Genomic DNA, 15,081 nt, shown 5'->3' on the forward strand with positions numbered 1-15,081 from the left:
AACCCTGTGTCCTGTCTCTGCCAAGCCTTAGCATCTCAAGCCTGGACCATCGCAGTAGCTCCCAAGAACCATGCTTCTCCGGCTACACCACCTCCATTCAGGTGTCCTCAACACACAGCACTTGAAGATGGCAGCATGATGTGCTCTGACCAAACCCTCCTGTGGACCTGTTTCACTCGGAGTTAAAGCCAAAGTCCTCACGAGGCCTCCCGGGCCCTCTGTGGCCTGGATCTGGCCACCCACCCAACCTCGCCTCCTGCCAGTCTCCCCTGCTGATCTCTCCACCCACCGCACCCAGGCCTGCTCTACCAGCGGGCCTTCACAGCAACTTACTCTTCCTGATGTCCCCCCAGACGTGGCCAGCTCATTGTCCTCCAAATCTCGACTGTGTTTCCTGCCAACCATGCTGACCTCCAACACACTATTCAAAATGGCAAGTAACAGGGGACTTACCAGGCAGTCCAGTGGTTAAGACTCGGAGCTTCCACTGCAGGAGCCATGGGCTCAAACTCATGTCCATCGAGTCAGTGATGCCATCCAACCATCTCATCCCCTGTTGCCCCCTTCTTCTGTTGCCCTCAATCTTTCCCAGCCTCAGGGTCTTTTCCAGTGAGTCAGCTCTTTGCATCAGGTGGCCAAACATGAGTTTGAGTTTCCCTAGATGGGAAACTAAGACCTCACATGCTTCTTGGCCCCTCAAAAATTTTTTAATTAAAAAAATCTTTTTAATGACACTATGTCTCTGCACTACACAACCATCTGGATGTTCTTACCCTGCTCTGCTTTTGCTTTATTCCTACCACTTATCACCTTCTAACTCACGGTGTAATTTACTTAAGTATCATTGGGAGGACTGATGCTAAAGCTGAAGCTCCAATACTTTGGCCACCTGATGTGAATTGCTGACTCGCTGGAAACGACCCTGATGCTGGGAAAGATTAAAGACAGAAGAAGGGAGCAACAGAGCATGAGGTGGTTGGATGGCATCACTGACTCAACGGACATGAGTTTGAGCAAACTCCAGGAGATAGTGAAGGACAGGGAAGTCTGGCATGCTGTAGTCCACCAGGTCACAGAGAGTCGGACACGACTTTAGCAACTGAACAACAACAAGATCAACGAGGTTTACCATTTAGCGTCTGCTTCCCAATGGAACTGCGCATGTCCGCAGGCCAGGGAATCTTGAGTTCAGTGATGTGTCCCAAATACCTGGGACATTCTCTGGCATACGAGAAGGAGCTCAGTATTTCCTCATGAATGGGCAAGAAGAATGTCACCCTTTGCCAACAGACGTCACAGCTCGTATGTGGGCCCTGAAGCCACCCTTGCTGGTGCTGCCAGACCTTCCAGAGCCCACAGTGAGAACACTCCTTTCTGCTAACTCGTAGGTGCGTCTGACTCTCAGCAGTGCTGCGCAACTGGGATTAAACTGGTATCACCGGTTTAAGCCAAAGATGGAAGGAGATATGAAAAAGGCAGGAGGGCTGCTGGAGGCAGCCTCTTCGATGTAGTTCCATGTCAGAGAAAGTGAAGAGTAGGAGGCATTCTGGTCTCATTCACAGACCTGCTCTAACCCCCAATCACACATCACTACATGGGCAGGTGAATGAGAAGAGACATGCAATGCCCTGAGCAGTCACTTATGCAAAAATAGCTAACGAGCTCAGTTTGCTCATCCCCATCATGCTTTCTCTTGACAGGATGGCAAAAATGAAGACCTGACTGAGGAGGAAACAAACGCACACATTCCTGGTTTGAACAGAACCTCCAAGCTGAGTCTCAGCTTGTCCACGGTATCCTCTTGGAACACAGCCACCTTAGTTTCTTCATCTTCCAATCCAGACCCTTTCTGAGAACAGAAAGCCTAGCCTTAAACCACATTGTGAGTTTCTTGCAAGCCAGGACCCTCACTCCCCTGGTCTAAGGTATTAAGTGTTCATGGTTGTTGAGCTAGACGCTGGTGTCCTTGCCTGTGATCTAGCCATTATTCCTAGTTCATCTGGGCTCCCATCCTTGAGGACTGGTCCTGCCATCAGCCCCTGGCTGGCATCTTTCTTATAAACGGATCACTCTCCACTTTGGGCTGCTGTCCCCCTAGACTCCTGACCTGCCCCACCCACCTGCTGGCACTCTCATCAAATGACCCCCTTTTCCCTCCCTCTCCTTCTCCTGTTTCCTGTTAGCACAGTTTCTTTCTCCTCCAAACCAGTCTCCAGCCCAGGGGTACTGGCACATTTGACAGTCAAGCTCACTTTTGTGATTAGAGTGGGTGATAGGTGACTAGACCTGAACCCTGCCAGCCACAGCCTTTAGCTTTATCGAGAGTAGATAGAGGGGGTAGGCAGGCGGCTTCCGGCAACAGCACATCCTTCCTGAAGTATCCATGTTGCTCAGATAAATTTTCTCCTTTGTTCCCAGGCTCTACCCTAATCTGCTCATCTCCAAGTGAACACCTAAGTGGTTTGTCCATAGGGGCACCAGAATAGTGCCTCAAGGGTGTTTTCCAGCTCTGAAAACTCCAACCCTATGATTTAAACACCAAACAGTAAACTTACAGTCAAAGAAATAAGCAAAAACAACAAAGGAACTGCTGTACATAAGGCAAGCATCTCAGGGAGGCAAATTTGAGCTATTGTTGTGAGCACTGTTTACCATTCCAACAGGTCCAGAACCATCAGATTCAATGGGAGGAGGAGAGCTCAGATAAGGGCAAAGAATTTACCATAGCTGTGATTGCTTCCAGCTAAGAGGTGGAGGGTTCACTCATTCAATCAACCTTTATTGATTAAACTCTTACATGCCAGGTCCTATTCTAGGGGCTGGGGACCCTGCAGGAAACAGACACACACAAGCCCTGCCTTTGTGGAGTTTATTCCTCAAGCTGAGGGAGTGAGGCCACAAATACATAAAAACTCAATCTCTTTGAGGTTGTGCCGTCCTGCCCTGAATACGTGGTTTTGGATTACGGACTTATTTCACTGGCTTCTCTCATTGTGGAGCACCGGCTCTTAGAGTGCAGGCTCAGGAGTTGAGGCCCACGGACTTTGTTGCCCTGTAGCACGTGGGATCTTCCCTGACCAAGGATCAAATCCCTGTGTCCCCTGCACTAACAGGCAATTCTTAACTACTGGCCCACCAGGGAAGTCTGAGAGCCTGGATTTGAATTCAGTAAGTCAGACTCCCAGGGAGCGCTCACCCAATATCCTCCCAGAAGAACAGTGTTCATTAAAATAAATTCCTGTCTCTTCAGTGTCCGCTCACAGTTCTTGCAGCTATTTGAAAGCATAACGACCTTCTCTCTCACCCCAGCCCTGAAGAATGGGGAGCTTCTTGCCTGCTCGGCCGATCTGCCTGAATGAAGCCCAACACTGCCACCTAGTGTCACCAGCCGGGCAGCCCAGCCCGCAGCACACAGATCTCGTACTGCTGTGGGCTTTCCTGATGGCTCAGATGGTAAAGAATCCGCCTGCAATGCGGAAACCTAGTTTCGATCCCTGGGTTGGGAAGATCCCCTGGAGGAGGGCATGGCAACCCTCTTCAGTATTCTTGCCTGGAGAATCCCCACAGACAGAAGAGTCTGGTGGGCTGCAGTCTATGGGGTCCCAAAGTGTCGGACACGACTGAGTGTCTAAGAACATCCTAAGTCTGCTGCTGTGTCCCTCCCGTAACTGTTTCGGTGGTGGCTCAGATGGTCAAGAATCTGCCTGCAATGCAAGAGACCCAGGTTCAATCCCTAGGTCAGGAAGATCCCCTGGAGAAGGGAATGGCAATCCACTCCAGCATTCTTGCCTGGAGAATTTCATGGACCGAGGAGCCTGGTGGGCTACAGCCCCGTCCATGGGGTCCCAAAGAGTCTGATACGGCTGAATTATTGACACTATCACTATGACTGCAAAAGGAGATGCTTGTAAAACTTTCAAGTATGCTTGTAGAGAATGATTCTGAAAACTGACTTCTACAGGGCAAAGCCAAAGGGGCCCTGATTTGACCCCTGTATGGATATTTCTCTAATTTTCCTTTGCTCCCAAACTCCACCACGTTGTATCTGTTCTTGTGATACAATGTTATCTGATTATGTACTGTAATATCCTTATTTGTGGAAGAGTGTGTAAAGGAAAGTGCTACAGTGTCTACTACTGCCTGTGGGATGGTTTAGGGGGGAGGGTGGGGACAGGGCAGTGACCTTGTGAGTGACTCCCAAAGGCAGCACACAGGTGTTCAGTGAACAGTCCTCTTCATGTTTCATAAGTTTGCTGTTTTTCAAAATAAAAAGTCACAAGCATTACTGGGATGTGTGAGAAGAGGGGCCAAGCATGGTCCCAGTGTCAATATCCAGACTCAGCCCTTCACTGCTCACCTGAAACCATCACAACAGTGTTCATCGGCTATACTCCAATAGAAAATAGTTTACAACACCAACAAAGCCTGGCGGTCAGCCATCTTGTACTACCTAAATGAGAGACAGTCCATAGGGATCGTGAAGTCATACCCAGAGGGAGCTGGACTTCAGATGACTTTATGAAGCTGACTGTCTTATTGCGTGCTGCGTGCTAAGTTGCTTCCATCATGTCTGACTCTTTGTGACCCCACGGACCGTAGTCCAACCAGACTCCTCCGTCCATCGGATACTCCAGGCAAGAATACTGGAGTGGGTTGCCATGTCCTTCTCCGGGGATCTTCCTGACCCAGGGATTGAACCCCGTCTCATGTCTCCTGCACTGGGAGGTGGGTTCTTTAGCACTAGTGCCACCTGGGAAGTCCCGACTGTCTTATTAGCTCACACTTCTATGCGTCAGATAATGTCTTTTCCTTTTTTGAAATTTCCCTTATGATTGGTCTCTGTCACAGTCAGTTGATGTCATATCCTAATTTATCCATTCCCAATGATGGCATTTGGAATCCAATAATAAAAATGCAGATATATGTTGTGTTTAAAAAAACCATCCAGACTCAGAAATGTGGACGGTGTGTGTCCTTGTGTGGGTCTTGGGGCCTGCATGCTGCTTGTGGACAAATCAAGATTCTGGGGGGCTGGATTCCAGCCAATGAAAATGAGTGACTTTCCCTGCTGGATAAGCTTGCTGGCTCCAGCCAAACAGAATAGGGTAAACCTTACCTGGTTACAGATGAAGTGAGGGACATGAGTGAGGATTAGGAAGCAGAGAGGATGCAGGGGGAGGATCCCGCTGGGAAGCACCCGCCTGGCTTGAGCCCAGGTTCCCTCTTTCTAAGTGGTTACATGTGTGTAACATGTGTGCCCTCCAAATGTGTGCACACGTTACATGTGTGCACGTGCTACCTGTGTGCACATGTTACCTGTGTGTAACATGTGTGCCCTCCAAATGCTTGCTTTCCCGTCTCCATCCAGATGACATTCCTCTTCTGTTTCACATGAGCGCAGGAGTCAGAAACAACGCGGAAAGTAACAACAGGGACACTGGAAAGGGCCCTGAAGTGGAGGCTGAGCCCTTCTCCCGTGGGGCTGGGGCACAGGGGACATGCACATGGGGGGCGGAGAATCCTCCCAGAGCGTGATGGGAACACGTGAGCCAGAGGCTGTGTCACCCCTGAAGTTTATCACTGGCATCACCCAAACCATTCTTGCTGTGGACAAACACTGAGCTAAAGAAAATGGTTAAAAACAAAAACGTGCAAACTTGGAAGCAGCATCAAGGGGGGACACAAAGGCAGTGAAAGCATGGAGACCTAACCCCTGAGCTGCCAGGGAATAGTTCTAGAGGGCTTTATAAGCAAGCCTCTATGTCCCAATCCACATCCCTTTTCCCGAGGCCTGAGTTTGTTGTTATTGTTGTCTAATTGCTTGGCTGTGTCTGACTCATTGCGACCTATAGCCTGCCAGGCTCCTCTGTCCATGGGATTTCCCAGGCAAGAACACTGGAATGGGTTGTCGTTCCTTCTCCAGGGGATTTTTCCAGACCTAGGGATCGAAGGTCCCTGGCAGGCACTGGCAGGAAGATTCTTTACCCCTGAGCCACCAGGGCCCGCTGTGCGGTTTACCTAAGGTCACTGATGGAGACTGTGAAAGTCCTCACTGATTGAGTGCAGCCCCTCTCTTCCTCACGTGGCTGGTCCTGGTTGAGAGAGGGTCCAGTGGGGCTGCCTGCGCACTGCCCTCCTTCTGGTTGTGTCCAGGGCAGGGATGACTGGCCAGGGGACTTGTCCATGTATTTATTAACTGGACATCATGTATGGCAGTAATGTTCATCAATCAGTGCACTAATGAATGCTTAAAATAGGTCTGGGGGAGTGAAGCCTGGTTGGAGGGTTAGCCCATTTCCATGGTGTCAATACTATCACTGGCCAATTTTGAGCGGCTGATAAAAAGTCATTAAACATAGAGTTGGGAATAAATGGGCATCATTGCCCCGTCAGGGCCTTGAGCTTGGCTTCAGCATGTTACAACCACCACAGCAGTATTTCCCAAACAGGACTGAAAGTGATAGAGGTGATAAAAAGTCTTTCTTTGTGACTGAGATTGTACGGGACTGCTTCCGGTGTAGTGTCACTGAGCCCTGATGTAACGTGGAGCCTGACATGTTATATCCTATTCTCCTTCCTCACATCTCAGCTCAAGAGCTCATTGTTAGGGAGGCTTTTCCAGGCTCCGTGGTGTGAAACCCCTCACCTCTCTCCCTGTGGGTCTCTAAACTATTGCCTTGTTTCCTTCATAGCAACTATTTCTGTAGGTATTAAGCGTTTTGCATTGAATTCTAAATTTTCTGTGCATTTATATTTTCAATGTTTATGCCTTCTTCATTGTCTTCCCTGGAGCAAGCACTTGACCCGCCCAGTATAGAGCACATTTCTACAGATGGGACTCCAAGTTGTCTCCCTAAGAAAACTTCTGCCCTTGTCTTTCCTCCCATTTTCTTATTCTGACATCACCTGACCGTCATCGGGGCCCAACCCCTCAGTTGCTTCCACCACCTTCCCCCTTCACCTTTTGGTTAGATCTGGTCATTTATTGCTTTCTTTGAGGTCTCTGACCCTGGTTTGTTCGGGAGGGTCTGCTATTCTTATATTTGAACAACTCACTGTTAACACTTGGGTCACTTTTTCTCAAACATTGTTTAGAACATCATAAACGAGTGCTCCATGACCTCCTGTCAGGAAACGGTGCTGAAATCGGCACCCTTTCTCTTGGTTCTGCTAGTGAGATCGGAGGGTAAGCTGGTTATTTGCTTGTTTGTGCTCAAGCCCCTGTTTCTCCCATGTCTTCCCATCTCAGGGCTGCAGAGCTTGTGTGCCAGGCTCTCTTGCTTCTGCAAAAACTCTGCTCTGAAGCAGGGGAGGTGGGGAAGTGGGGTTTCTCCCACCCTGCTCAATTGGCAGCTTAGTCGAGGGACTCATGTTTTCCTGGGCAGGAGCTGCCCTCTGAGCATCCTCTCGGGTCTCTGCCTTGCTGGTTCCTCTAGTTAGGCCTGCCTTGGTTTATCGTCCGCCAGTTCCACATTTCCGCCTTTGGAAATACCCAGGGTGACTTCTTTCTGACTGGACCCTAAGTAAGGGATGACTAGATGTGCTGACCTCCACCAACATTTTCTGTCTTCATTTCTCTCCAGCCATCACCTTTCAAAGATTATAGAACAGGTTTGTGCTTTGTTCATTGTTTTGAAGTTTGTGAAGGAATATTTTGGTTCTTCAAATACTTTGGTTAAGCACTGGGGGATATCTTATCAGCTATCTTATAATTCCATTGTCATGTATTTTACGTTGTATCTTTGGCACACTTGTGCTTGTGAAACAGGTAAAGAGATATGGGTGGAACCTGAGACTCTGTATTCACAGTTTACAACTTAGAGCTTCTCCAACCACAGAAGTGCCTTCTGCTTATCACTTTAACAGTTTTAGCTCATAACATGATAAATGTCAAGGTATCAAAGTGGAAAAAAAAAAGTGAAATTTAAGGAAGTGGCTTGTTGACTTATTTCAGAACAACTGCTCAATCTTTCTTTAATCATGAATTTTAAAAAATTAAAAAATGAACGCATTATGCTTAAATATTAAATACAAATTTGGGCAACCCTAGAAAGCAAATATGTAAGTTGTATATTTCATTCATTCATGTAAAAATACTTGAGCACATTCTAGGAGCTGATTTTTCTAGGTGATGGGAATATGTAATACAAAAAACCTTGTTCTTGCATCCTGCCTTTTTCACTAAGGTAAAAACCCTAAACTACCTAAATAGGATGAGAAAACTTACAATCATCACACACCAACATATGCTGGTCAAATTGGGCAATTAAACAGCAGGCACATTAAAACAGGAAAAAGATGCCCATTTATGAAATTCAGTTGGGTTCAGTCCCTCAGTCATGTCTGACTCTTTGCGACCCCATAGACTGCAGCACGCCAGGCTTCCATGTCCATCATCAACTCCCAGAGTTGGAGTTATGAAGTACGTGCATGCTAAGTCACTTCAGTCGTCTCTGACTCTGCGATCTTATGGACTAGGCTGCCAGGCTCCTGTCCGTGGAATTCTCCAGGCAAGAATACTGGAGTGGGTTGCCGTGCCCTCCTCCAGGGGATCTTCCCAACCCAGGGATTGAACCTGTGTCTCTAAAGTCTCCTGCACTGGCAGGTGTGCTCTTTACCACTATCCCCACCGGGGAAGCCCTTATGAGGTACACCCAGTCACAAAAGCAGGGAATTCTCACATCCCAGTTGTTTTCCTCTAGGACTGTTTTCCAGTTGCTAAGTTGTGTCTGACTCTTTACAACCTATGGACTGCAGCATGCTAGGCTTCCCTGTCCTTCACAATCTCCCGAAGTTTGCTCAGACTCCTATTTATGAATCGGTGATGCTATCCAACCATCTCACCCTCTGTTGCCTCCTTCTCCTCTTACCCTCAATCTTTCCCAACATCAGGGTCCTCTAGGATGGGTATATGTAATAAGGACATTTTTCTACCATTGACACATCTTAGAACGTAGTAGGCCCACACCCATCCTAAAAGTTACAAGCATCTAGTTGGAAGTTAAGGCATCATCTAAACCAAACAAATGGCCCCATAAAGGCCATTTGTGAAAACTGGACCCAGTCCTCAACCCCATCAGTCATGCAGTCATGCCCTACAGCAGAGACAGTTCCTGGCGGTCCATCTCCCTGTGCTTATCACATCAGAAAGAGCACCTTGCCTCTCAGGGGATTCTTTACTCCTCAAATGTACTACAGGAGACTGATTATACTGATTCAGTTGACTGATCATTTGAGAGTAACATTTCATAACACTAGCAATTAAGATGGGTTTGGAGTTAGGTTTTGATAACTAAGTCAATAGTGATTTCTTAGAAAAGAAGAAAAAAAGCTAATTGCTGTTCTTGTCTCTCATGGTGAGGATCAAAATCACAACTTGAAGAAAAAACTCAGTAATCTTGTCTTCGTAAATTGACTCTGTCCATAGCCCTTTAACACTCATAATTCATTTAACAAACATTTATGGAGTGCTTACTCTGTACAAGACACTTCCGAAGAAAACCGCATGCAGGCTTAGGGATACTGATTTGGATGGGGGAGGGGGGGCGGTCAGGGCAGGCCTCTGAGATGAGACCGACTGGGCAGCCAGCTATACTGACCTCTGGGACCAGAGCTTTGTGGACAGAGGAAGAGAAGACCACTAGGGCGGGGGAAAAGTGGCACTGCAGCCAACAAGGGACAAACAGCAGAGAAACCTGACATGAGATTATGGTGACACTCTGGGGTTTGAACATGTAAGCCAAAGGAGTTTTTGATTTCTTTCTGTGACAGCCTGTGCAAGTGTGTGTGGCGGGCACTAGAAGCAAGATGAAAAGGCAGGAGGGTGAGGTCGCCTCTGGCTTAGAAGATTGAGGACTGGGCTGGAGTGGGAAACCTCAGGGCAGGGAGCTCTCAAGTGTCAAGCACACTTCTGAAGGCAGACCCGTGGTTCTTGGTGATGGTTAAGCACATGCTATTAGAGCAAAAATATTTGGATCTTGAGCAACTGGGGCAACCATGCTGTCAGCTACTGAGAATGGGAAGAGTGGAGGATGAAAGATCCCCCCTCCCTCGCCGTCTTTTAAGAAAATTTGCCATGTTAAGGCAAGAATTAAACTCACTTGTTGGGAGCTCAAGAAGAGTCAAGGGCTGGAGATAATCTGGGTGAAATCGACCAAAGAGTGGGATTCTTTAGGTGGACTGCATTTTGAGGGCACTCCCCAAGTTCAGAATTAGGGAAAAGGGTACAGCAAATCAGAACAGGATCTAAAGAATCCCAACTTTAAGCCAAATGATGTGAAACATGACTGGAACACAACCGCTATTAAAAATTTTGTAGTAACCTGGTATTTTAAGTATTTTTCCTCAAGTGCGTAATTTATGCACTTTGACTTTCAAAACAGACTGTTCTGAAATAACTGCACAATATAGTCAAAACATATTTATTACTTTTCAGTGTCATTTTGTACACTCCAGTACAAATACAAGAATATAGCCATATTTACAGTTATTGAAAAGAAATCCGTATATTCAAACCCCACATCTAAATACAGTAGCTTTAAGTCCTGAACTACAATAGTTCTGGTTTGCAGTGAATGACTTTGCCCCCTGCCCCCTCCCCTTTGAAATAATCCCTTAAAGGTTGTGTTTAAAGAGAACAGATTGTTTCTGACATGGGTTAACAATTCTTTGCAAAGTGTTAAGCACCTCCTTTCCAATATTTTACAATTACGAAGCAGATATATAAAATCTGGAAGATAAAAATCACTCATTTGGGCTATTAAAAGCAGCATAATGTCTTTTAAAAAAAGGCTGACACAGAGTTTTCAGTGTGCTTAAAGTCTGGCAGTACAGCCCGTTATCAAATTAAAGGTTAGTCAAATTAGTTAAGCAGAAAACAAAGGGAAAAATAGGAGGCTGGCTCTTCAAGGCTGACTTTCTAACAGACCCACCTTCACAGAATATTTTATTACATTACTTTTTAAGATTTGAATGTAACACTACTCATGTCCCTTTTAAAATAAAATCCTGAGGTTTCCTAGGGGCAATTTGTATCTCTATGCTCCAATTCTCTGAACCACAGTGTCCACAAAATGAGATACATGCTCAAAGCCATGGCAACAGGACAAATAAAGGATACTCTGGAGGGGTATAATACCTATTTTAATAAATATCCCCTGGTTACCTCAAGAAAGTTAGTAGCTGGACACCGAGTCTGTATTAGTATTAAAGTGCAGTATTTAAAATAATTCACTACAGAATAAGTGAATCAAATATTGTAAAAATATTTCCACAAAATTTTTAATCGTTTAAAAATTCACTGGGAAATTTCAAATTAGGCATCTTCTCATATGTGTATATATATATATGAGCAATTCCTAATTTAGGGATAAAAACACTTTTTAGAAGTCCAACGAATAAGGTGATAGAGATCAATAAACAATTAGCAAATTAAATTCAAAGTTACCTTAAACCACAAGCCAAGCTGCTATCTGATGGGGAAATATCTGCCTACCCCATCATCTTTCCAGAAAAGACACAGGACTACATCAGTAAGGGTTCTAACTTAACAGAGCTCTTCCGAATTTCATGTACATGCACTAATCAAGCCCAGCAAATATTAACAATCTCACAGGTATTAACATTTCATGACGATGTAATTTATGACATTTGTCTTTTTTTACATTTTATCCTCAAGTTACAATAAAAAAAGTCAGTTTCCAGTATGATCTTAATTCTTAATTACACTGGAATATTTTTGTATTTAGAAAATATCAACCATACTATCACAATTTACCTTTTTAAATGTATTAAGAAGTCTGAGCATTATCTTCTATACTTTAAATATGCTTAAAGCACAAGAGCATTTTGAATTTTTGCATCCCAGAATGTAGCAACAATGTCTAACATCACAAAATAAGCCCTTGGTGCTGGCAGTTCTGAAAGCACATGAATGCATCTGCCTCAACAGGAAAAAAAGTCTCTAAATCGGATAAGATTTTGAATTAGGAGATTTTTCTGCATAAAGAAACCCTTGTGATCTGATTTAATACTGGCAGTGTCATGCTAAGGCCACGAGACCAATACTTTAGCAAAGAAAAAAAAAGCCAAGGTAATTTTATAGTAGCAATAGTTTCTTTTTTTATTTTAATATACTTTAGGAAACAATATACAAAGCTGAGCTTTCCCACCATCTCCAGGTAACAGCAGGAAGCTCCAATTACACAAATTTAGCGTTTTGTGATGGCTAAGAACAGCAGTCAGCACCAGACTTGAACAGTTAGCTACAACACAAACATCCTTCAAAATGAAATGTCATAATAGCAAGACAGGTAAACCAGGGTTTTAACAAATGACAACCACTTGGGAAGTGACTTAATTGTTCTTGTTGAATTTCTTATTTCATTAAATAGTCTTATACACATTTTCCTGTTAATATGCTTTAAACAAAACCTCCCTTAAGGAATTATTTCAATGAAGTATAAATGTTCAACAAGAATAGTTTTGATAAAGAATCCCCAGGTAGTTCAAGTTCTAATATGCATTGACCGAAGGTAAAGAAAAATAACAATTTTTGTTTCTTTTAACATGTTTATTACAACAGATACAATTCACATCTGACTAGCTTTGTTTCCTCTTCCCTCCCACAACCATGTTCATTGGGCCATTTCCTCATATTTGAGCAATCAATGTACTTTCAGCACACATGCCCAGCAGTACTTTTAAGTCCATTCTTACAGGGTGCAAATGGATTTCAATAATTTATACAAACAAGTGGGTTATGCTCAATCACTGCAATTTTAAGCTACTGTACACAGGAATGAAAAGGTTATAGAAAAGTGCCATAGCAACAGTGCCTTAAGAAAGGAGAAAAAGAGGAGCCTTAAAAAATGAATAAAATCAGATCAAGGATTTCAGAGGGAAATGGAACACACGGGAAATGAAAAACATTTCTCTGCAAAACAAATGGAGAAGCACTGCTCTTGATCAGGTGCAAGTGTGGAAACAGTTGTTTCATGATATTTTGTACACTGCCCATATGGTTCAAAATCGCATCCTTAGACACAGATCGCCTGGCGCTTGCACTGAATTTTTGAAAATGCAAGATTTCTGAATGATAAATTAACCCCCCAAATTTTTCTTTAAAAAAGCTAATTTTGCAGACAGGTTTACATGTAAAAGGCTAGGTATTTAGCCACCTCAGCATTGATTAGTTTTGGATGTCTAAGCTCTGTTACACATGGCTTCCCATGGCTTCACTCTACAAAACATATTTACAACGTGAAGAATACATCTACAAGAAATCTACATTTCAAGGGTTTTACAAATCAATCTTGTATCTTTCCCCTGAAGTGAATCTCACAGACCCCGACCCCTTGTCATTTCCTTTGCCCAGCTTAACGGTCCAAAGTCTACTTAAATGCAGCTCAAAAATGTTAAGACTGGGCAACAGATTTACAGTTCCTGTTCTCAACACCATGTGCAATTATTCACATCTTCACACCATGAAGGAATTCTGATTTTTTAGCTTTTCGAGTTCCTTAATTTGTTGTCTCAAAAATAGTATCCTGAAAAATAAAAGATAGCATTAGAGCCCATGCAGTCATTATAAATTTTACAGAAAAAAAACAAACTTTTAACTATAAAAATAGCTTTACAAAGAAAATGACTAACTACTAGCTATGATAAAATAATTTAAAACTGTTCAGTTTAGTTAGGACAAAATAACCATTTGAAAATATGACAAATATTAAAGTATCGGGATGACAAAAGTTAAAATATTTCCTAGTTTTCTAATCCTTTCTCAATAATTACGAAGAATAATTCTCAATATAAATGTAGGTTCATAAAAATGGAGCAAAGTCCAGCTGACATGCATATTTAAAACAAAATATAAAAACACAAACTCCACAGCTAACTAGATTTTTATGAGCTGCGTAACACTACTCTTCTGTGAACTGTGACAATTACTGCTTGATATCATATGGTCAAACGTGGTTTGTGACTGTTTCAGTAGCTGCAATCTGTCGAGCAAGTCAAAGTAAGGTTTTATGTATGTCAGAACTAATTTCGAAGCAATCCTAGAGTAAAAATTAATCCTAACTGATATTCAGGAAGTGTTTCCAGACTTTTTAGTCGTTGAAAGGTTAGGAAAAAACTCACTTTGCCAAGTATACCATAAACCATGACTTGGTATCTGTGGTTTCACGACAAGATTACGTCTGACACAGTGACTCAAGAGACAGGATGTGAAGCCACTCAAAGTGTGTCCTCAATTTTGTAACAGGCATTGAAAAAGAAAATAACCTATACTATTTAACACAATATAGAAATCCTACTTGAATAAAATACATCATTAAGAAATACAAGACAGAGTTAAGGTGAAAACAATTAAAGAAAGCACATATACATCATTAAACTTCCTAGACAACTAAACTATTCATGTAATTTGCAAGGGATCTATTGATGCTTCAAGGACAATGTAATCAGTAGTTTGAATGTCAACTGAGATATTTACCCTCAGTAAGAGGGCACTGTTCTCAACCAAAGAGGGGACTCCTAATAACTGGTCACTGTCAACATCTCACTTTTTAAATAAAACAAGTACCTTATGTAGTCACTATCCAAGAAAAAAAGTTTAATAATAAAGCATTATATACCACGGGTTAAGAGAAATAAAATCTAGATGCCATTATTATTCATCAGGAATATTACTAACTCATGAAACAGTTCACAGTATTATGGGATGTGATATTATCAAAGAGAACTTTAAATTTACTTCAGTGAAAAGTTTACCTTTGCTCTCGCAAAGTTGCTTGAATTTCACATACTCGGACTAAAGATCTTAAATTTTTTAATTCAGTACAAATTTCTGACATATGAACGCTTCCCATGTTATGGGCTTCTTCTCGCAATCTTGATGCCTATAAAAGAAATGAAAATCTCATGAAATATAAGTCATATTCACATACAAAAAAAGAGAACTTTATATCAAGATTATAAAATAAATCTTAATGCTCATGGATCGGGGGGGCAGGGAATGATTTTTTTTTTTTTTTAACCATCTCTAATGGTGAAGTGTATTCCTTTAAGATTTCACCC

The 15,081-nt window shown here is 43.3% G+C and overlaps 1 protein-coding gene across 11 annotated transcripts in view; it reads right to left on the minus strand.

Annotated features, from left to right (window-relative positions):
- Positions 1-12,095: 12,095 nt before the first annotated feature.
- The window catches only part of WAC (WW domain containing adaptor with coiled-coil), a 79,863-nt gene continuing 76,877 nt past the window's right edge, over positions 12,096-15,081 (minus strand). For all 11 annotated transcript variants that reach the window (XM_069547746.1, XM_069547739.1, XM_069547745.1 and 8 more), the window contains 2 exons: positions 14,776-14,903; positions 12,096-13,547 (listed from right to left, as the gene is read on the minus strand). In XM_069547746.1, coding sequence (XP_069403847.1) covers positions 13,478-13,547; positions 14,776-14,903 — 198 coding nt within the window. In that variant the 3' untranslated portion in view covers positions 12,096-13,477. The remainder of the gene's footprint in view (positions 13,548-14,775; positions 14,904-15,081) is intronic.

The sequence above is a fragment of the Ovis canadensis genome, chromosome 13, assembly GCF_042477335.2.
Source record: "Ovis canadensis isolate MfBH-ARS-UI-01 breed Bighorn chromosome 13, ARS-UI_OviCan_v2, whole genome shotgun sequence".
Lineage (NCBI taxonomy): Eukaryota > Metazoa > Chordata > Mammalia > Artiodactyla > Bovidae > Ovis > Ovis canadensis.